This window comes from Lepus europaeus, chromosome 6 (genome assembly GCF_033115175.1).
Source record: "Lepus europaeus isolate LE1 chromosome 6, mLepTim1.pri, whole genome shotgun sequence".
NCBI classification, from domain to species: Eukaryota; Metazoa; Chordata; class Mammalia; order Lagomorpha; family Leporidae; genus Lepus; species Lepus europaeus.
In genome coordinates, this window is record NC_084832.1 from 4,398,322 (window position 1) to 4,422,339 (window position 24,018).

Below are 24,018 nucleotides of genomic sequence, written 5' to 3' on the forward strand. Positions count from 1 at the left end.
TCACTAGGTTTCTAGAATAACATTTAATTGTGAATTGAGAAACCAAAGATGGATGTTGATAGATAAACTCAGACAATGAGGCAAAAGGCACTGTGTTTTTTTATTTGACATACAAATTAGCAGCAACACAAAGAAAAATACCACCCATTCCTCCAATATCAAAACTCCCGCTCCATCTATCATTTTTTCATTAAGTATAACATTCTAAGATGAAATAAGTGGCAAAAATATATTTTATTTGAACCAAAAAGCAAGAATGATAGATTTAAACAAGTTTGATTCTAGACACAAAATTTAAATCATGTTCTGTGTTTTGAAAAGTATATCTTAAAAATATTGTAAAAGTAGATGGGACAATTAGTGTAGACTGGGGTCTATTTTTCCATCTACTGTTTAGTGCAAAAACCTGCTGACACAGGAAATAAGACAAGCAAAGCAAGGGATGTTACCAAAGGTCAGGACTACAGCTCTCAAGTACGATTCTTTACGAAATGAAAGTCAGGATTATGGCGTCTGAGCTAGCATGATGTCTGTAAGAGAGCATGGCCCTTGCAGAGTTCAGGGTGCTAAGAAGTTCAATCAACCTCAGCTTTTGTATCGCAGTAATGGGATTTTTTTAAAGACAGTCTGGGCCATGTGAACTATCATAGCAGCCGTTTGAAACAGAAAAACAGGAAATAAAGAGAAACCATATTGCGTTATCATAAGAAGAGCAATTATTTTCCAATATATGCTTTCTATGCATAAACTGGAATTGTCCTCCACTAAAACTTCTGAAGTAGCTGAAACTCAATGTGAGAAACGCACATAAACAGACAGATGAGGAAAGTCTTCCCTCCTGTGAAAAATGTTCGGGTAAACTCGTAAAAATGACAACGTAAGTCCTAAACGACATAAATAGTATCCTGCTGTCAGTTCAACAGTTTGAGTTTCAAAATTTAAGCCTGTAATCATTCATTTGTGCACTTGATGCACGGTTTCTAGAAATCTGCCTTTACTTTTACTTCTAAAATGTTAACTGACAAGGAAAGGGACATAGTTAATAAAGCAGTAAAGAACAAATCCTGAGATTCCCCATGGATACCTTGATGGCCCCCAGATGTGGGCACTCCTGCCATTGGAAACTGTGGAATCCCGCTTTGGAAGGAACCATCCCCTCCCCTTCCAGCTCTGCGCTTCCTCCCAGACAGGAAGCCATGACTCAGTTGTTCAATGTGGAATGATAGTGGCATGTCTTTCTATCTTTCCTTAAATGGGCTTTATTTCTCGTAATTCACATGACAGTCTCTGGCTGTGGTTGTCTGTTAAATTTCCTGTTTTGGACTAGTTTCAGCAAACCAAAACAAATAGCTCGCAGGGCAGGCTGCGGTGACTACTGCTTGTTCCTTCCGCTAAGTGTTTTCCCGGTGGAGGTGAAGAGAAAGAGAGGAGAGCAGGTCACAGCAGCTTCAGTGCACCGAAGAAAGTGCCATCTCCATCTCGCGATATCTGTGCGTTTTCTCGTGGTATTGCAAGTTGAAGTTCGTCTCCCTCCTCCAGCTTTGCAATGCCTAGGAAAGAACCATTTGCAAGAATGTAAGTGTTTGTATGATGGAAAAGAGACCCAAAAAATATTCTTACATAAAGCTTTTTGTTTTAGAAGACTTGACATAGGCACTCATGCTGCAAAGTACACCCCAATGGACTTCCACACTAGGTACAATTCCTTTAGCCTAAACAATCAGCGAAATAAGAAGAGGGAGCTACAACAGATGTAAGCATTTTTATCATAGCTTAAAAAAAAGTAAGTAAATCATAGCACATCCCTTGATAGAATATTGTATAGTTAAATATGGGTTTTGCTTAATTTTATTGACAAGGAGGTATTTCACAATAATAGAAAAATGAAAATGCAAAAAAATGCATATTCACTTATATGATAGTCAAAAATACAAAAATCACACATATTCATATTTAATAGTCCAAAGACACAAAAAAATACCATACACACATTCTGAATAGTCCTTACGGAATTTTAAATGTGCACATAAAACAGTAAGTGTTTTTTTTTTTGTTTGTTTGTTTGTTATATAGTTATTTTTTTATTTCATAAATGTGAATTTACAAAGTGCAACTTTTGTATTGTTGTGGCTTCCCCCACCCCCAACCTCCCTCCCTCCCGTGGCCCTCCCCTCTCCGTCTCCCATCCCGCCCTTCATCGAGTTTCATTTTCAATTACCTTCATATACTGAAGATCAACTTAGTGTATACTAAGCAAGGATTTCAACAGGCTGCACTCACACAACCGCACAAGGTATGGGGTATTGTTTGACTAGTAGTGTTTTTAAGTTTCATAGTAAAACACATTAAGGACAGAGATCCTACGTGGGGAGCATGTACCCAGTGACTCCCGTTGTTGATTTAACAATTGGCACTCTTATTTATGATGTCAGCAATCACCCGAGACTCTTGCTATGAGCTGTCTAGGCTATGGAAGCCCCTTGAGTTCACTGACTCTGAACTTGTTTAGTCAAGGCCATATCACAGTGGAGGTTCCTTCCTCCCTTCAGAGAAAGGCGCCTCTCTCCTTGATGGCCTGTTCCTTCTGCTGGGGTCTTGTTCACCAGGGTCTTTCATTTAGATTGTTTTTTGCCACTGTGTCATGGCTTTCCATGCCTGTGAGACTCTCACGGACCTTTTAGCCAGATCCGAATGTCCCAAGGGTTGATTCTGAGGCAGAGTGAAAACAGTAGGTGTTAAAAAGAGTAAAACAGAACATCAGGGTGAGCACAGCTTAGTGACTAACACGCCTGAATCCCATATCAGAGAACTTGGCTTCCATGCTCTGGATCTCCAGGGCCTGACTCCACTCTCACCTTTGTGGTCCCTGAGAGGCAGCAGTGACGGCTCAAGAGGTTGGGTTCCTGCCACCCACGTGGGAGACCTGGATTAATTCCTGGCTCCCAGCTATGGCCTAGCACAGCCTCTGCTGTGGCAGGCATTTAGGGAGTGAACCAACAGATAGGAGCTCTCTATCTCTGTGCCGCCCAAATAATGTTTAAAACAACATTTGTTAACACAGAACAACTGCAAACATCGTTTTTCTCTAGAATCAAGCACATGGATTTAGGCATCATGTGGATTCCCTTTTAGTGCCTTCCATATTCTATTCCCCTAAATGGCAGTTTCTTGCTATGATCAAATGCACCAAATTAATTAGTTCCTTAAGAGTGACTAAAAAATATGCATGCACTTAAACTACAAAAGGTCGTAAATCTAAGAATGAGGAATCAGGTTATCAGATGATTTAAGGGAAAATGTGAAGAAGAAGAAAGAAGAGGAACAAGGAAGAAAAAATAAACTATCAAGTAAAATCACTGGTTTCTGAGTAGCTAATACTTAGAACTAACAAATTAAAGAGTAGTTGTATTTTTTTTTTTTTACAGGCAGAGTGGACAGTGAGAGAGAGAGACAGAGAGAAAGGTCTTCCTTTGTCGTTGGTTCACCCTCCAATGGCCGCTGCAGCTGGTGCACCACGCTGATCCGATGGCAGGAGCCAGGTGCTTCTCCTGGTCTCCCATAGGGTGCAGGACCCAAGCACTTGGGCCATCCTCCACTGCACTCCCTGGCCACAGCAGAGAGCTGGACTGGAAGAGGAGCAATGGGGACAGAATCCAGTGCCCTGACCGGGACTAGAACCTGGTGTGCTGGCGCCGCAGGCGGAGGATTAGCCTAGTGAGCCACGGCGCTGGCCTGTATTATTTCTTTCACATACAGTGAAAATTTGCTAATATAAAAATACCTGCGTTCACTGATGTCTGTTCTATCCTAAAGCCCAAAGCACCCAGATTTTTCGGAGGCAAGAGCCGGCCAGAGTTTGTTTACTGAGCACTTCCTGTGTGCCAGACACCCTTCCAGCAGGCACAGAGTAATGATCAAGTGGACAGGTTCCCTTCTCCAAAAGTCCTACGTATGTGTAATAACCCAAACCAGCAACAGACAGCAGAATCGATTTTGCAGTGCAAGGATAATGTCCATGGTTCCTAGCATCGGCAGAGCATTTGAAGAGTGCCTCAAATGATTTAAAAAACAAAACACTTATTTGGTAAATAGATATTTGTCATTATTGTAGAAATTAAAATGACCTCATGATTTATCCAAGGGTGTAGAATATAGAGTATTGAGGGGGCTGGTGCCCTGGCACAATAGGCCCTCAGCCTGTGGGGTGCCAGCATTTCATATGGGTTTCAGTTCTAGTCCCAGCTGCTCCTCTTCCAATCCAGCTCTCTGCTGTGGCCTGGGAAAGCAGTGGAAGAGGCCCAAGTGCTTGGGCCCCTGAAATCACATGGGAGACCCAGAAGAAGCTCCTGGCTCCTGGCTTCAGATTGGCACATCTCTGGCCATTAAGGCTATTTGGGTATGAACCAATCGAAGGAAGACCTTTCTCTCTTTCTCTTCCTCTCACTGTCTGTAACTCTACCTCTCAAATAAATAAATAAAATCTTTTTTTAATAAAATCTTTTTTAAAAAAAGAATGTAGAATACTGAGTGACATTAACTCAATTAACAACTAAGTGGGTGTGAACCTATTGGTTCTATTTAACCTCCCAACACTGAGCTAGTGGCTATTTCAATTCCTCCAGATGACAACAACCGGCCATAAAGAACTGTATACTTTTTCTACAATGAACATATTTGTCAATGAATTAATAAGTAAGAGTCAGGTTCGTGTATAGAAGTGGTTCCTTACTTTATTGTATTTTTTCAAGGATTTATTTATTTGAAAGGGACACAGAGAGAGATCGATCGATCTTCCATCTGCTGGTTCACTCCCCAGACGGCCACAACAGCTGGATGTGTGCCAGGCTAAAGCCAGGATTTTCATCCAGGTCCCCCACATGGGTGGCAGGGGCTGAAGTCCTTGGGCTATCTATATTCCACTGCCTTCCTGGGCATGTTAGCAGGAGGCTGAATAAGAAGCAGAGCACCCGGCACTGGAGCTGGCTCTCAATATGGGGTGCTGGCGCTGCAAACAGTGTCTTAACTCCTCGTGCCACGACACTGACCCCGGAATTATCTTGGGCTTATGAAGTTGGCCACTTAATTTTTTTCAGGGTTTTATGGAAGCACTTTATGCCCTTATACACTAATGTGATGTTTTAATAGTTTAAAACAAAATTTGTCCCCAGAAGATGAAATTGCAAATCTACAGTGTAATTGAGACTGGTGGTTCTCACACACAACACTAAACCATGAGGGTCAAATCAACTGCTCCTTTGAAGGAAAGCACCAAGGAGTCTGGCAAAGCCTCTAACCGGAGTGAAATGAGAAGGGAACAGATGATTACAAACTTTAAAAAGAGTTGTGAAACTCCAAGTACTAATGAACATAGATAAATAGCAGATTGGGGTGGCCTAGCCATTTATAAACATTTTGCAATACCAAAATGCTGGTCAGCACAGGGTACAAGAAATGTTTCTTTATGAAAATTAGGGAATTCCTGTTTAATGAACTTCCTCTTCCCCCCCATTGAAGTCTGCAGGTCCAGAATGACATCATCTGTAATTATAAACCATTTTTCTTCATTTCTAGCTGATTCATTGGGCATTTGTCAAGCTGCCTTTGAAACCTAGTGCTTCCAATTGCACAGCCAGTCCCTGATCAGTGTCTCAGGCTGTCCTCAGTAACTGTATGGAACTGAAGCCAGTCCCCAGGTTCCAAATAGATCATCAACCTTGATTAATTTACAATTGACCTCCAGAAATAAAATGAAGGGAGGTTGGCAATTTCAGCTAACACAGACCTGAAATTAACAAGGCCTGCCCCCTGCCTTTGCCTCCTCATCGTGTCACATCCATGGTCACTGTCGGACAGCCCATTGCACCTGCTGTCACCTCTGTGGGAGTCCGAGAGCAGTCTCTGCGTCACTCACCCCACCCTCAGCATTTCTGAGGACCGTCTCTGTAGCCTGGGCAGGAGAGCCCAGGGGACCACGCAGTTCGGGAACATAGTAGCTATGTATCCTGGGACAATTACGTCAGCTCAGGGTCTCAGAGTCCACCTCCCTCACATGGGAAGATTAAATGAGTAAGCCAGTGTCAAGTATAGGACAGAGTGCCTGGCAGATTGGCACGGCTCTGTGAAAGTCTGGTAATATTATTGCTGCTATTGATGATGAAGGAAGTGATCTACATAGAATGTATGAACCTGCTTCCCCCTGCCTACATTTCTATAGCAATGATTAGGCTGTCTCAGCTCCTCACTGGCGATACAGGACACACAGTAGACCAAAGAATGTCTTTTCTAGTTGTGTTTCAGACACCCTCCTTTGTGGTTTGCATCGTGCAGCTCAGGTTTTCCCATTGCCTCCCTTGATTCCACAACAAACAAGTCTGAGAGCTAATATTTACCAGCTGAATAGCAGGAATTATTGGGTAGTGTCTCCGGCATGTTTTGAATGCATCGGAACAAAGTCACCAGACTCAGTTCGTCCCCGAAGACGTGGACCTTCTTCCTCTGAATCAGGTGCCCCATGGCAAAGGTGTTGTCGGTGTACAAGACCTGACAGACAAGGCAAAGAGCGTGGTCAGGAGGGATCACAGCACAAGGTGGGAGGTGCGGGCTGTGGGCGCAGGTCTGGGTGCAAACCTACCTGACCGTATATGAAGAAGTAACCGGTTTCTTTGACCACTATTTTATTCTCTTTTTCTTCTAGGGCTCTTCCTCTTTTAAAGCTGAGAAGCCATGGAACAAATGTGTAAGACCCTACAAGGAAGAGCATTATTTGTAAGAAAAGAAACAGAAAACTCAAACTTTGTTGCTTAACCGAATCTGAAACTTGGAGGGTTCCATCTTTGAAAAACGGAAGAGTAGGAGACCAAACACGATACTCCCTGGGGATCCCCCCATCCCTTATGTGTTAACCTGTGTGTCTATCAGATACAGGAACCTGGCACCAATGGCAAGTAGCGTCTGGGTTTTCTTTCATTTTTGTGGGTTTAAGATTATTCACAGGAAACCCTGATATGTATGAGTGAGTTGGAACTCAATCATGGACAACTCTTGGGGGGATTTTCTGGGGTTCCCAAAGAAGAGGGCATCAGGAGCGAGTGAGTACCCCACAACACAGTGCAGAGCAGAGGCCAGGAAGAAGGAAGTCAGTGGCCACGACAAGACGCTCAACAGCAAAGGTCAAGGGCCTCTGTGACCAGGGTCTGGGACGGCCGTGGGGCTACTGTGCAGAACACCGGTCCCCCGGCATTATCCTTGGAGCATCACTGGGGAGGAATCAGGGAGGCCCCTGGGCAGACAGAAACCAACAGCTGCAGAGTGGGGAGCACCAGCCACAGAGGCGGGGCAGGTCTGGGTGCCCCTGGACATGAGCAATATAGACACTCCTTCCCCGAGAATGCACAGCCCAAGTCTCCGGGGTCTTCACGGTTGCATTGTGTGAGGGTTGGAGGAAGGGTGAGCTCCAAAGGTAGAGACTGGGAATTTTGAGGGGTACAAATAAAGTGGTGCAACACATGTGACTGGAGATTAGGGAAATGGCCACGTTGGGATGCAACGGAAAACAAAGGTTTGGTAGTCCGCAATCATTTTAAACTGTCCCTGTAAAGTGGGTAGTGGTGGGTGCTGAAGTTTGGAACTCAGTTGAAACCTGATTTTCAATGGAGTGGTATTGGAACGGTATTGGTTAGGCTATGGGCTCTTCCTCATGGATGGATGAGTGTGGGCACAGGCATTCTGGCTCTCCTGGACTGGATTGGCTCCAGAGCACAAGTCATTTTAAAGCAAGGTTGCTTCCACCACTATCAGATGTGGCCCCTGATCTTGAACTTTCTTGCCTCCAAAATTCTGAGCTAAAATAAACTTCTTTTATTTATACATTACACAATCTTAGGTATTTTGTTATGGCAACACAAAACAGACTAGGATGGGCCATATTTTTCCTTGGTCATAAGAAAGTTGACAAAAGTAACAGAAAACTCAGAATCTGAAAGAGACAACTGGCCAGAAGCCCAAGAGAAGATTGAGTTTTCCTTGTGTTTTGGTGGCAGAAAATCTCCTGTGGGTTCTCACACAAGGGCGCAGTGTGGCACGGGGCTGACGGTGACTTTCACCTTCCACAAACACAGTTGCAAGCGTGCATGCTGCTTCAGAGACTGCCCTCCAGGGAAACCGACTGTATTCGAAATTTTTCCAGGTTAGGTTCTTGAGGGAAGAATATAAAGCCAGAACCACACGTTTTCTGAATGCTTCTAAGGAGTTGAGAACTCTGGGTGATTAGAGCCAATTAGTCCATTAGTACAGGTTAAAATGAACAACTGTGCCTTCAGGCAGAGGGAGGAAAAATGCCAAGGAAAATGGGGGTAAGTGAGAAGGAGGAGGGTAGATGATGGCTGGGGAGACCCCACCACCTTCTTAGTGCCTCTACCCATCCCAGGGGCCGGCTCCATCACTGTCTCTCCCTGGACATGCATTTGCCCTGACACGTAAACCTTCTGGAAGAAGAAGAGCTCTTGGAAACCTTTGCCTTAAATGAAAACTCCTCCTGTGGCACAATGGTCAATCACAATGGCCAATCACAATGACAAAAGATCACCTGCGTTGCAAATGACAGAAGTGGCATCACCTTCACCTACTTTATTATTTCAGTGAAAAGATTATAATAAAATCATTGTCTACTTTGTGTAAATAAGATGATGCAGCCAACATGTTTTTAAATGTCAAGTGCTGGAAATTATGAGGAGGAATTAGTGTAACAACTGCTACAATTGTAAAATGCAGACAGGTGTCTTTGAAGGTGATTGCTTCAATAGTCTAATGATACTGCCTTGATGCTCTGTTCAAAAGGGGTTTTAGTCTCTCTGAACAATGCTGGTGGGTGTCTTAGCTACTATTATCTGCGAATTCAAGGTCTGTTTATCTATCTACCTATCTATCTATCTATCTATCTATCTATCTATCATCTATCTATCTACCTACCTATCTATATTAATTAATGTTTGGCTCCCTCCTGCTTCCCCAGGGGCTTAAAATGGTGAAAGCACCCACAGCAAGTAGTTTTTCACTTAACCAATTCAATTTTAGACATAAAATAATTCAAAATAGCAGCATGCTATGACAGTTCATCACAAACATTTGATTGTTTTTTAAAAACATTTTGTACCAATTATTGAAATTCTGGGAAGTGAAATAAACTCTGTCATGGAGCTCATATACACTCTTGAGTTGAAGTGAAACATATTTCTACAAGCACTTGTGTTTATTCTGGCTAGAGATATTCATCTGCTAAAGTTTCTATTGTAATCATGTAAATGCATTTCCTATTTCTTTATACCATATCTATATTGAGCAAATTAATGACCCAGTTCTTCATAAATTTCTTGGTGGTATTGTCAGAGCAGAAAGAAAACTGATGATGAGATCTGCGTTCTTAGTTTCTCTTGGCATCCATCAGCTCTTTCTGGCAACATTTCTGTTAATGAGACTGAGTGCATGTTTGCTTGCCTCTATTTGCTGTCTGTATGCCTCACTCACTTCACACTCACACTGTTATAAGCATAAATGCACACACACACACAGGGATTCTCCTCCATGGGATCTGAGTTTGCAACACACAGTCACATTTACACTCAAACGCCAGGAATAGAAGCTAGCACACAGCAATACAGCCAATGAATATGTGCTGGTGAATGAATTCCAAGCACTTTAAGAACACAAACTAAATAACAAATTTAAGGTCAGAGTACCTATAAACTTAAGCAAAAATAATCCTATAGCATGTTTCTACATCTTAAAATAGTCTTAGATTTTTAGCATGCTAGTGAGACTACAGGTAAATGCAAACAAGACAACACGCATTACTGCTTAGTTTGTAGTGTTCTTCTCTAAACTGTCATTTGTCGCTCTTTATAGCAGACATTTAAGAGTTTAGAAATAAATTTCAAGAGTATTAGTGCTTATTATAACACAGCAGCTAAAACACACAGGTGCATCTTCATACAAATCTAACTCCATTTGAAATGTCTGAGCTTTCCAACCTCCATCAGTTTTAAATATTTGATTACTAGAATGTCCTTGAAAATTGAGCAAATTAATAATTACATTAATATCTGGAAGTAAGTAAAAATAGCTTCAGTACTAATAAGTGAAACCATTCGCATGTGTTTCTGAAACCATTTGCCCTTAAAAAATAGCATTTTCCCTCTTCTGATGTATGTGGGAAAGGTGTAGATAAATTTCAGGATGAAAAGTTTTATAGCAAATAAATTTTCACTAATATTTGCTTTTAATTCTATTGTCTAGAGAGGACATTTCCTCCCAAATAGTCACAGTTGCAGCATTGCCTCCCGCAAGGGCTGAAAATCAATGCCGCAAAGAGCAGCTGTCATTCAAAGCTGTCATCTTGGGTTACTTCTCTTGAGTTCCTATTTTACTGTCTTAAAACAGATTGAAATAGTTTTAAGACAGAAGATACTGATAATGCTTTTTGAAAGTAGCTGAGAAAATCAAGAAATAGTAACTCTGTTAGAAATACAGAGTTTTTGGCACTGTAATTAACAGTAATCATATTCTTGTTTCTGTAGAGGAGGAGGAGTCAGAAAAATCAACAGAACACACAAATCTGACAGCAGGATCGAGGAGGCTGAAGCATCTGAGGGGCACTGGAGGCCACCAGGGGCTATAAGCACAGGGGAGATGTGATTGTAACTGCATTTTAGGAACATCCCAATATGACCACCAGTTAAGAAAACTGCAAATCTGGAGGCAAGAAAATTGATCAAAATGCAAGTGGCAGTAGCTTGTGTTATGATAGCAAGATGGAACTGTGGACGGAGATAGATTAAATAAAAGTGTATTCAAAGGAAAGAAGGCATTTAGCAAAGCAGGTAAACACTGCTTGGGAAATCTGCATCCCATATTAAAGTGCCTGGATTCAAGTCCTGGCTCCAGCTTCTTGCATGCATTTTGGTAGGCAGTGTGGATGGCCCAAACACTGGGTTGCTGCCACCCAAGTGGGAGACTTGGATTGGGTTCCAGAATCCTACCTTTGGCTTAGCTCAGGTCTGGTTGTTGTGGACCTTTGGAGAGTGAGCCAGGGACCCATGTATGGTTGGACAATTTTTCACACCCTCCTTTCAAATATAAATAAATAAATAAATAAATATTTTTAAAGTATATGTTGGAGGAATAACTGATATATTTTTTGAGATATATGTGCTGAGCTGTAGGGAGTATTCCAGAAAATATCTGCATAGGACAACTGTCTGCATAGTTATAGCCCCTCCTGGAACAGGGAACCCTGAGAGATGAACAGATCCAGGGTAAGTTCTGGATCTCAAGCCAAAACAAGGCCAGGACACTCCAGGTGATCAATGGACCAAGGTGTACACAGCCTGGAGCTCTGGGAAACATCTGGGTGATTTGGGAATGTACTTAAGAATTAGCAAATAGATGATAATAACACCATAAGAAAATGTAAGGACGATGAAGAAATAAGAAGAATGAAAAGAGAAAGGGACTACTGCCAGAGTTCTAAAAAACATCAACATTTACAATTTACATTTAATAATAAGTTGTGAAACCTTAAAAAGGAGTGGCCACAAGATGGGAAAAATGGGTTAGAGAAACAACCAATGAAACCATGTGCATCAGGAAGAAGGCAGTCACCGAGTAACAAATTCTAGAAGATTTAGAAGTAATTCTCAACACAGCCTTCATGACATAATTACATGAAAAGGTAGAAATAAGAGACTTCCACTTACAACGCAATTGTAGAAAATTTGTCTCTCCTTCTCTACCCCCTGAAACTTATGTGAAATAAACAGAGAGGTGCATATGTTCAAAGCAGCTGTAAGCATCGACAAAGGAGCCGAGATCACAGTAAAGTGAAGAGAATCATAGACAGTGTTGAGAGGGCTTGGCTGCAACAAGCCGCACAAAGACTCAGGAGAGGGAAGGACCCCCCACACACCAACTCCTTTTGCATACAGACAATCCAGAAAGTTCCAGTGCTAACTAAAAGAATTTGAGGAATTGAGAAAACAAAGCCCATTTAATTAAAGGAGGAATTTCAGAAGGAAAAATAGACTTGATACTGAATAAAATGACATGGAAGTAAAGAGTTCAGGGTTTGAATAAAAATATGGAACCAGAAAACAATATAAGGTAAAGGATCAACAGCGTATACAGAATTGGAACTGCAGAAGACAAACCCACCAACCACACAAGATGAAACTGAGCAGTATTCTAGAGTTTCCACAAACTGCAGGCCCAGCTTGTGCCGAGGAACATTGGTTCAGTATAGCTTTATGACATTTGTTACACTGCTGCAACCAATTGCCACAAATAATGGCTTAAAAAAACACAAGTTTATTATCTCACAAATCTGTATATCAGATGTCTCACTGGACTAACATCAAGATGCAGGCAGGACTCCACATCTCCTGGAGGCTCTTGGGAAGAATCTGCCTCCTTGCTTTTTCTACCTTATAGAGGTTGCTGGCACTCCCTGACCAACAGCTATCTTCTCTCTTCACTACCAGCAATCGTGTGCTTACCTGGAGCTGAGAACTTAAATCCACACAAAACCCTGCACTAGATAATTATAAGTGCTTTATTAATAATTACCAAAATCAAAATTTGGGGCTGGCACTGTGGCATAGCAGGTAAAGCCTCTGCCTGTGGTGACAGCATCCCATATGGGTGCCAGTTGGAGTCCCGGCTGCTCTTCTTCCGATCCAGCTCTCTGCTATGGCCTTGGAAAGCAGTAGAAGATGGCCCAAGTCCTTGGGCCCCTGCACCCACATGGGAAACCTGGAAGAAGTTCCTGGCTCCTGACTTCGGATCAGCTCAGCTCCATCCATTGCAGCCATTTGGGGAGTGAACCAGCAGATGGAAGATCTCTCTCTGTCTCTCTCTCTCTCTCTCTATCTCTAACTCCCTCTGTAACTCTGCCTTTCAATTAAATACAAAATAAATCTTTAAAAACAAAGAGCAATGATAGTCACAGATTAAGGTGAGGGACTGAATGAATAGTCAGAACAAACGAACATGAGGGCAGTGAGAACCCTCCTTAGGATAATATAATGGTGGATAGGTGCTACTATCCTGTAGAATCTGCAACAGAGTGAATTCTAACATAAACCATGAACTGTGTATGAAAATGGGTTACCACTTTTAACAGATGTAGAACTACAGTGGGGGATTTTGGTCATAGAGGTTATGCATGCATATCAGAGGGATATTGGATACCTCTGTTGCTTCATCTTAATTTTCCTGTGACTCTTAAACTATTCTAAAAAATGTTCAGAACAAGAATAAAGAACAAGAATTAAGAAAAGTGAATAAATCATAAGGAACTGCTAGGATACCATCGAGCAGATTAACATACGTTTTATGGGATAATGGAGGGGAAAACTGCATAATTGGGTAAATGATGACCAAACTCTTCCCAACCTCAAAGAAAACGATAAATCTACACATTTTGAAAGGCCATTTAGGGTAGACACAAAGAGATCCACACTGAGACTCATTATACATCAAGCTATTAAAAGGCAATGACAAGGAGAGAAATTCCTCAAGAACAAGGTGTGCTCATTAAGATTAACAACTGACTTCTTGTCGGAAATCATGGATGCCGGAAGGCAATGAGATGACCTATTTAATTTGATGAGTGAAAAAGATGCCAATAAAATATTCTATATTTGGGAAAAATGTCCTTCAAATATGAAGGAAAAAATAATATGGTATAAGTAAACATAAACTATGGAGTTCATCAGTAATGGACTTAACCTTTAAGAAATGCTAAAGGAAATCCTATGGCTTAAAACAAAAGGACACTGGATAATAACGGGAAGGCATATGAAGAAATAAAAGACCACTGATAAAGGCACCTTTCTAGATAAATATAAAAGCCATTGCTATTGTATTGTATTTTTTTTTTGCTTTCTACATAATTTTAAAAAATGAAGGCCCAAAAAACCCTTATTACTTTTAATGCATGGTGGTCTGGAATAAAGAAAGACATATCAACCAGCAGAATAAAACTGATTCAGAAATAAACCCATACATCCATGAGCAGTTGCTATTTGGCAAGTGTGCCAAGATCATTCAATGGAGAGAAAATTGTTCATCAATGAATGAATCTGGAGCAACTAGACATTCACATGCTAAAGGATGATGCTGGAGCCCTGATTCATACTATGTACAGAAATGTACTAAAAACAAGTCAATGACCTACAGTAAGACATGAACTCAAAAGATTCTTAGAAGAAAACATAAGAGTAAATCACGATGTTACAAGGGGTAACAGATTCTTTTGATAATGACACCAAACAGGTAAGAAATAAAAGAAAAATAGATATGTTGGCTTCATCAAAATGATTACCTTTGTGCATCAAACGACATTGTCAAGACAGTAGAAAGACAGCATATGATATAAGAAAATATTTTTAAATCAGCTATTTCTTAAGGGTCTAACACTCATCAAATATAAACTTACAACTCAAGAGCAAAAAAGATAAACTAATTTTAAAAATGGGCAAGGGATTTGAATAGTTTTTTTTTTTTCCCAAAGGAGACACAAAAAGTCAACAAACACATGAAAATACACTCAACATCACTAGTTACCACTGCAATGAGATGCCACTCTGCACCAAATGGAAAGTCAATAGTGGGGTTCGTGCTGTGGTGTAGTGATTAAAGCTGCCGCCTGCAGTGCTGGCATCCCATATGGGCACTGGTTCAAGTTTCAGCTTCTCCATTTCCAATCCAGCTCTCTGCTATGGCCTGGAAAATCAGTGGAAGATGGCCTTGGGCCCCTGCACCCACGTGGGAGACCTGGGAGAAGCTCCTGGCTCCTGGCTTTGAATCAGTGCAGCTCTGGCCATTGCAGCCAATTGGGGAGTGAACCAGCAGACGGAAGACCTCTCTCTCTCTCTCTCTCTCTCTCTAACTCTGACTTTTGAATAAATAAATAGATTTTTAAAAAAATTTTAAAAAGAAGGTCAATAGTGATGGTAATAATGGCAATGACATACACTGGTGGAAAAACTAGAACCATCACACATTGCTGGTGGGAACATGATATATTGCTGCCCCTGTGGATAATAGTTTTATGGGAAAAGTATAAAGGACATGAAAACCTTGAAAGTGAAAGAAAAATGAACAGGGATTAGAAGTGCCAGGTAATAATGCTTGTGTAAAGCGCTTTAAACCAAAAGTCACTGCAGGAGGTGGGGAAGGGAAATATGAATATGCAGACAAATATATGTAATGGAAAATTTGGGGAAGAAACCTGGAAGATAGATAAATGTATCCAAACACAAGGAATTTAATACAAGATAAAGTGGATCTCTTTAATCACTAGTCAAAATCCAAATTCTTAAAAAATGAATAAATTTACAAAGAAACCCTTTGAAAATTAAAAAGGAAAATGACAACACTGTAGTAAATGCATACAATTCATAATACAAAGAATTAATCTGTTTAAAGAGCTCACAAAAATCAGTTGGCAAATGACCAAACATCCAATAGAGAATGGAAAGGATATGGTCAGATAGCCCACAGGAAAAAAACAAACAAACAAACAAACAAAAAAAAACAGAAATACAAACAAAAATTGGAGGAATGTAAAGACAGGGCTACAAATGGGTTTTAAAACATGTAAAAATAATGGTTCATGCATTTCTTGTTAGAAGAAAAGAGATAATAAGTTTTAGGGATTTTTGTTGTCATTGCCAGCGGAACCATAGCGTTTTATAACTCCTATAGAACCACTTGGCAATAACTGTCAAAACTGAAAATCTATCCAACATATAGACTGACACATGAGCAATTATAAATGTATGTTGTTATTCTTGGAAGCATTGTCATTTAAAAGATTGTCATCAAGAAGCTTATTGAGGGCCAGCACTGGGGTGTAGCAGGTAAAGCCACTGCCTGCAGTGGTGGCATCCCATGTGGGTGCTGGTTCAAGTCTTGGCCACTCCACTTCTGATCCAGCTCTCTGCTAATATACCTGGGAAAGCAGCAGAGGATGGCTCAAGTCCTTGGGCCCCTGTATCCCTGTAGGAGAACCAGAAGAAGCTCCTGGCTCCTGGCATCAGATTGGCCTAGCTCCAACCATTGTGGCCATTTGGCGAGTGAACCAGTGGATGGAGGATCTCTCTCTCTCTCTCTCTCTCTCTCTCTCTCTGCCTCTCCCTCTCTGTGATTCCACCTTTCAAATAAATAAATAAATCTTTTTTTAAAAAGAAGCATATTGGTTTGAGACTGGTTAAATAAATTATATTCTTACAATAAAATACCATGCAGCTTTTAAAAATAAATAGGAATTATTTATGTACAGATATAAAAAATCTGCAATGCACATTAATTAGAAAAGTAATTAATTACAATCTTGTTTTCAAATGCTATGCATTACAAGGATGGTGCACTATTTCTTAGAAGCTGTGTTTGCTCAAGCATTCCAGATCAGCACTCTTAAATCAGAGGGAAGCAGTTGGCACCCCAGGAAGTTCATGACGCACTGTACAACTCATACTGCTCAACTCACGTGGGGGTAGAGCAGCTGCACCATTTCGGGCAGTATACAGCATTATTGAAGCCAAATTTGTGACCAAACCATTTCCAAGTAATAATTTACAATCTTATCTTTATTCCTTTGGGCCTTCTACTGGCTTTATCTTAATTCTTAGGAAATAGTTTGGTGCGTATTAAAAGTTGGAACATGTTGAGCAATAAATAATAATAGATGTTCAAATAGTCGGGTGCTTGTGTTGCAGATAGAGTAATTAGACCCACAGAGAAAAGACTGATGTCAAATAGTGCATCAGGGAGTCGTTACAAAGTCCAGGGCACACTTATCACCTCTGCTGGTCGTGTCCTCATTCCTCACTCTCCTGATAACCATGACCTCTCCTTGTGGTTCACGTTACTTCTTCACTTGAGAGTTTCCTTTTCCATTTTCTCCTCATCAAAGGTTGGCTTCATCAACATGGAAAACCACACATATTTCATTCACACCACCTCCAGAACCCAGACAGTCCTGGAATATTGTATGGTTTTCACAAATGCAAAAATAAATGAATTAATGAGCATGTGAGTGGATAAATGAGTCATCTTTGCCAGTACATTTTTCTCATTAGTTGTGCTGTATGGCAGCAGTGATTCCCGAAATAGTTTCTCAAGAAGATGTTGACGCGTGTTAGAGTGGCAGGGTCACATGACTGTGTGAGACACTGAAGTAAAAGGAGTTAAACAGGCACTTTTTTGGCAGAGGGTTTCCAAATGAGCCTTGTGACTCTCATAAATATATGTATATTTATATATATTTATGATATATCATATATATATATATATGCTGCATTTCCAGACTTGATGATGAGAACCCTATTTCAGGCACCATTCGTCTGGATGAAGGCTCCAGGTGGTACATGTTGGGAAGTGATGATAAAGGCTTGTTTGCCATGAACCTACTTTTAGGCCATATTCTAGAAAACACTTACTTATCCTGACACTAGTTTGTCCCAGTGTCCTACTTATAGAACAATCTGTAGTTTTATTCTTGGTGATAATAAAGGATATATAAACTCTAGGTTATGGTTTCCAACCTATCAAAATGCAACTGTGTCAATTTCATTAAAACATTCATAGAATTGAGAATTTGTGACTTACTGGGTTAAAGCTAACCAAAACTTCAAATAACTGCAATAGTTATATCATTTTGTTTCTAAGATAAAATGGTAAATTGTCAAGTAATAATTTCACACTAGATATATATCATAAAACAATTTTATATGTTCAGTTTGAACTTCATGTCATTATGACTTCTACAATTGAATATAATAGAAGAATTAACATTTGTGAGAATGATCTCGAGTCATTCTAGAAGCTACATGATTTTTAAATAAAAAATTAAGTTTGATTCAGTATAGTTTTATTTTATTGTTTTCTAATTATTTAAAATTTCTAAATATTATGCCTGTAAGGTATTATATATAATATATCTAATACTATTTTAATATTGCTGTTAATAATATATAATAAATAACATATGTTAATTATTAATAATATATAATAATATTCTGTCTATAAGATTATTATTAAGCTTCATATTTATTTTACAGTTATATAGAATAAATATAAATCTATCATGCTACTTCTGATTTTAAGGCTTGAGGCGGATGGTTGATTTGAGATGTATTTCAAATAGAATCTTTAGATGTGAAGCCTACAAGTATTGGGGCTGGTACTATATCCAAAGTAGAAAAAGTGAGCGAGCTATTTTATTACCTTTTCGTATGATCGGTGTGTCACTGTCTGCAATCAGTTGTAAGCAGTCTTGAATGACTGAAAAGCAAAAATGTATCATTTTAGTTACTTGAACAGAAATTGCAAAGGACCCAAGATATTGAGGAAAAGGTGGAAACCCATTCTTGCAGAAACACCAAATCAATTATGCTTTTCACATCACTTGAATGATATTATTTTAAAGTGAATTTATGAAATTTGCCCACTGATTTTAGCATGAACTTGAAATTGTATAGAAAAACTCTATACAATAAGTATATCATCTATACAGTTTAGCCCAATCTGCTTTGAAATATTAAGGCTGTACAGAAAGCAAATTTAGTCATTTATTTTTCAAGTGCACCAAATACATGAAACAACAGAACTTCAGGTCATTCTAAAACAATCTTTTATTTTAAAAAGAACTAGCATTATATAATTATTAACTGCTACAAGCCATACTCATGCTAACATGGGGGAAAATCAAAATAATTGTTAAGGGTATTGGACAGGTGTGAATACAGACAATATATTTAGCACCTTTTGTCCTTTGTCCTTCCAGGAATCCTCAGGATTAGCTCTTGAAGAGAGGCTTCTCCCCACTGCATGCTGCTCTGGCTGCAGGTCTTTGACTCTAATAACTCTTTTTAAATTAAAAAAAAAAAAATTAAGGCTCCAAATCCGAGAATCAGTAGCTTCTTCAGAGCCTCAGAGACAGAAAGTGACTTGGCCAGAATTGAAGCCACATCTGTTTCATTTAGAATCCAAAATCAAGCTTTTTGGTAAAATATCTTGGACCAAAAAGAGATAGCTTTTAAAAATAAGATGGGAGATTTCTCGAGGCCGCACAATAAGTAAAGTATCTTGGAAACGTCAATTCACACCACTCGTTACATGCGAAACTTGCCAGAGGATTTCCAAGGAAGGAAATAAAAACCACACTGAATAAAGAGAAACACCATTGGCTAAGACCACCTGTTGGATCTGTAGGGGTAAAAGAGCAAAGCCACAAGTATCTGTGAAAAACACAAGGCATATCTCTAAACTTGCATGTTTTATTTTAAGAAGATATTAATCTAGAGGCCGGCACTGTGGCCTAGCCAGTAAAGCTGCCACCTGCAGTGCTGGCATCCCACATGGGTGCCCGGGCTCCCAGAAGCTCTACTTCCGATCCAGCTCTCTGCTATGGCTTGGGAAAGCAGTGGAGGACGGCCCAAGTCCTTGGGCTCTTGCAACTGGATGGGAGACCCATGCTGGTTCCTGGCTTCAGCTTAGTGCAGCTTCAGCCATTGAGGCCCTCTGTGAAGTGAACCAGCAGATGGAAGACCTCTCTCTGTGCCTCTGCCTCTCTGTAACTCTGCATTTCAAATAAATAAATAAATCTTTAAAAAAAGGAAAAAACATGTGTTTTTTAAAAAAGTTATTAATCTGGATTACTTATTTCCTAGCAAACTTTTTATTCAATATTGGAGTAATTCTTTAAAACTTATTTCTCAGCCAGCGCCGCGGCTCAACAGGCTAATCCCCCACCTGCGGCGCCAGCACACCGGGTTCTAGTCCCGGTTGGGGTGTCAGATTCTGTCCCGGTTGCCCCTCTTCCAGTCCAGCTCTCTGCTGTGACCTGGGAGAGCAGTGGAGGATGGCCCAAGTGCTTGAGCCCTGCACCCCATGGAAGACCAGGATAAGTACCTGGCTCCTGGCTTCGGATCAGTGCAGCGCACTGGCCGCGGCAGCCATTGGAGGGTGAACCAATGGCAAAAGAAGACCTTTCTCTCTGTCTTTCTCTCTCACTATCCACTCTGCCTGTCAAAAAAAAAAAAAAAAAAAAAAAAAAAAAAAAAAAAAAACTTGTTTCTCAATTTCAGAACTTGAAATAGCAGAGATTAAAACAGTAAAGTTTCTAATATTTACAACTTGGAACAGCAAATATAATATTTTGATGTTGTTCATATTCACACTAAAAATTTGATCATATAAGAAAGTATATTAATAAATTCTCCTTGGTTTTGAAAGGTAGAAATATTACATTAAACTTCAACTTCTTTATAACTGCACTGCTGCAGATGGATTTGGTGTTAACCTGATCACTTTGACAGAAGTAGAGAGCATGTGTTCCACAGTGCCGATGCTGCCGTGAGTCCTGTAATGACAAAGGCAGCTGGCTCTGCAGTTACGGTGGAGGCCTCTGTCCACTAGAAACTTACAGAAAGGAAGAGCAAGGCAGCTACGCCCAAAGCACACAGGAGAGTCGCTTCCTTAGACCCCTTGTAAAATGCTCCTAATTTTCCAGCAAAGTTTTTTTTTTTTTAAAGATTTATTTATTTACTTGAAAGTCAGAGTTACACAGAGAGAGAAGGAGAAGCAAAGAGAGAGTGAGAGAGAGAGAGTCTTCCATCTGCTGGTTCACTCCCCAATTGGCTGCAACAGCTGGAGCTGAGCCAATCTGAAGCTAGGAGCCAGGAGCTTCTTCTGGGTCTCCCACTTGGGTGCAGGGGCCTGAGCATCTGGGCCCTCTTCTACTGCTTTCCCAGGCCATAGCAGAGTTGGATCGGAAGTGGAGCAGCTGGGTCTCAAACCCGTGCCGATATGGGATGCCGGCGATTCAGGCCAGGGTGTTAACCCGCTGCGGCGTCGCAGCACAGGCCCCACCCAACAAACTGTTCTTAAGTAATTGATTCACAAGGCATGATCACAGGTTCAGTAGGAGAAACAAGAGTTAACCAGAGTGTCCCCAGCTCCACACCAAAGAGGGGGAGGACGATGTTGAACGTTAAACTTTCCGCCTGTCCTTTGCAGTTCTGTGTGTATGTCTATTGTAAAGGTGAACTGAAACAGCACATGTGAAATACTTAGCCTTCTACCCAGCATATAATTATGAAAAATAATTAAATCTTGGTTATTAGCGGTAGTGGTGGGAGCATTTTCATTGTTCATGGTATCAAGTCAAATAAATGTGAAATCTAGTGGAAAGACTGTGAAAGCATGTAGCCCAACTAAACCTACTAGAGGCTGAAGAAACACTGGAATACATAGTTTCCTATGTCAAGTCACCCTTTCTCTGACTGTTTCTGCAGGAGACCGCTGTGGTCTGAGTGTATCCCCCAGAGGCTTATACTGAAGCTGCACCACGAATCTGATAGTTGTAGAATACGGGGCTTGGGGAGCTGACTAGGATGCGAGGGTGAAGTTCTGGTGAATGGGATTAGTGCCTTTGTAAAAGAGCCCACTCAAGCTTGTAGCAAGAAGGCACCATCTGGAAGCAGGACGCAGGTGCTTGCCGGATGCTGGGTCTGCAGGTGCCTTGCTATTGTCACCTGGTCCATGGTCCTTTGTTACAGCAATGCGGGTCTGCAAAGACAGGGTCTCGGATACTGTGGTTGGTCAGAAAGAGGCTTACCTAGGAAGTCACTCAACACACTGCCTATCTGATAGGAGGGTGTGGGAATTTTAATCCTGTAGCCCAACTAAAACTTGGCCACAGGCAACATTTTGAAAGACAATGGTCTACTCTGTGATGCAGTAGCAGAAATTGAAACTTTAGAAGAAAACGTGCTTTAGAAAGCAAGACCTATTTCAGAAAAGAATACCGGCTGTCAAAATGACAGCTAACAGCGGTGTCTGAGTCGCACTTCGTGAAGCCAGGGCAGTTCCTCATTTGTCCTTGTCCCAGACAGTCACTGGGCTGTCCCAAGCACCTCTTTCTTTCAGAAAATTTGACATCTAAGAGCAACTCCAATGCAGGTTTTTAAGCCTCTCTTTCCCACCTACCAAAGATCTGATCTGAGATTATAAATTACTACTCAGCTAATGATTTGCCCTCACAGAGAGCAGACTAAAGAAAGATGGTATTTTAATATCTCCCAATACGTGAAAGCCAAAAATAGAAACATACTTGAGTATTGGTTAAAAGATACCAATAAATTGCATCATCAGCTGTTACATCTTAAACTTCCCCAGGGACGTTTCTGTCTGGACTTCATACCATGGCAAACTCAAATCTAATTCTGCATTTTTCTCTTGAATGCCCATCTCCTTTTCCTTCTCCATTTTTTTCTGTTGGCATATTCGTAACTATCCTCTGTGTTGTCTAAGCTAGCAACTTTATAAACATGCTTGATTCCTTTCTCCTGTGTCTGGAAATTCAGCTAACAATCAAGATCAAATAGTCTGAATTCCTAACATCTGTTTAGTCTAGATCCCACCTGTCATTCATCTCACTCAACAAATTCACTGAGTATTCAATTTATGTCAGATGTTGTGTTAAGGTTAACAAACAAAATCAGCCCTAGCCCTACTGAGTTTAAAATTCAGGGGAAGGAATAGGCACTACTCACTATCACACAAGCAGAATGGACAGCAACATCCAAGTGGCAACTGTAATAGAGGTATGGTGCATAGGGCCGATATTTGATTTGTTCAGGAAGACTTCCCTGAAAGATGACAACTGAACTAAAATCAGAAAACATATAAATGACCAATACGTACAGAAAAAAAGCTCTGGAAAGCCAAGACCGTGGCAAAAAAATGACCTAAATGAAAGATCTCTGTGAGTGAGATCCCAGCAGAAAGAACGGGCCATCAAAGAAGGAGGTGCCTTTCTCTGAAGGGAGGAGAGAACTTCCACTTTGACTATGACCTTGTCTAAATAAGATTGGAGTTGGTGAACTCAAGAGGCTTCCATGGCCTTGGCAGCTCATGACAAGAGCCTTGGGTGATTACTGACATCATAAATAAGAGTGTCAATTGTTAAATCAACAACGGGGGGTCACTGTGCACCTCCTCCCCATGTAGGACCTCTGCCCTTAATGTGTTGTACTATGTGAATTAATGGCATAACTAGTACTCAAACAGTACTTTATACTTTGTCTTTCTGTTTGGGTACAAACTGTTGAAATCTTTACTTAGTTTATACTAAATTGATCTTCTGTATATAAAGGTAATTGAAAATGAATCTTGATGAAGAATGGGATGAAAGAGGGTGTGGGAGATGGGATGGTTGTGGGTGGGAGGGTGGTTATGGGGGGAAAGCCGCTATAATCCAAAAGTTGTATTTTGGAAATTTATATTTATTAAATAAAAGTTGAAAAAAATAAAAATAAATGCTCTACATCACTAGTAATCAGGAAACTACAAATCAAAACCACAAAGAGCCAGCATTTGGTGAAGCCAGCAAAGCCATCACTTGCAATGCCATGTGGGTGCCTGTTCATGTCCTGGCTGTTCCACTTCCTGTCCAACTCCTTGTTGATGCTTGGGGAAAGCAGCAGAAGATAAGCCATGTGTTTAGGACCCTACCACCCACGTGGTAGAAAAAGCTCAAGAAAAAGCTCCTGGATCCTGACTTTGGCCTGGCCCTGCCCTGGCCATTGTGCCCAACTGGGGAGTGAACCAGCAGATTGAAGATCTCTGTGTGTATGTGTGTGTCTCCCTCTTTCTCTAAGTCATTCAAAGTAAATAAATAAATCTTTAAAAAAAGAACTCACAATAATATATCACCTCACTTCAATTAGAAAGGTTATTATCAAAAAGGAACATAAATAACAAATGCTGGTAAGGATAAGAGAAAGGGCAATTCTTCTGCAATGTTTGTGGGAATATAAAGTACTGTAGCCTTGATAGAAAACAGAATGGATACTCCTCCAAAAAATTTAAAATAGAAGTACCATATGATCCAGCAATACCACTGCAAGAAGTATATCCAAAGTAAGTGAAATGCGTATGTATGAGAAACATGTTCAT

At 40.6% G+C, this 24,018-nt stretch overlaps 1 protein-coding gene across 1 annotated transcript in view; it reads right to left on the reverse strand.

Annotated features, from left to right (window-relative positions):
- Nucleotides 1-242: 242 nt before the first annotated feature.
- TNFSF13B (TNF superfamily member 13b) overlaps nucleotides 243-24,018 on the reverse strand; it is a 32,409-nt gene continuing 8,633 nt past the window's right edge. Inside the window, exons 3-6 of the mRNA XM_062195255.1 lie at nucleotides 18,283-18,339; nucleotides 6,632-6,744; nucleotides 6,390-6,540; nucleotides 243-1,550 (exon numbers count right to left, since the gene is read on the reverse strand). Coding sequence (XP_062051239.1) covers nucleotides 1,438-1,550; nucleotides 6,390-6,540; nucleotides 6,632-6,744; nucleotides 18,283-18,339 — 434 coding nt within the window. The 3' untranslated portion in view covers nucleotides 243-1,437. The remainder of the gene's footprint in view (nucleotides 1,551-6,389; nucleotides 6,541-6,631; nucleotides 6,745-18,282; nucleotides 18,340-24,018) is intronic.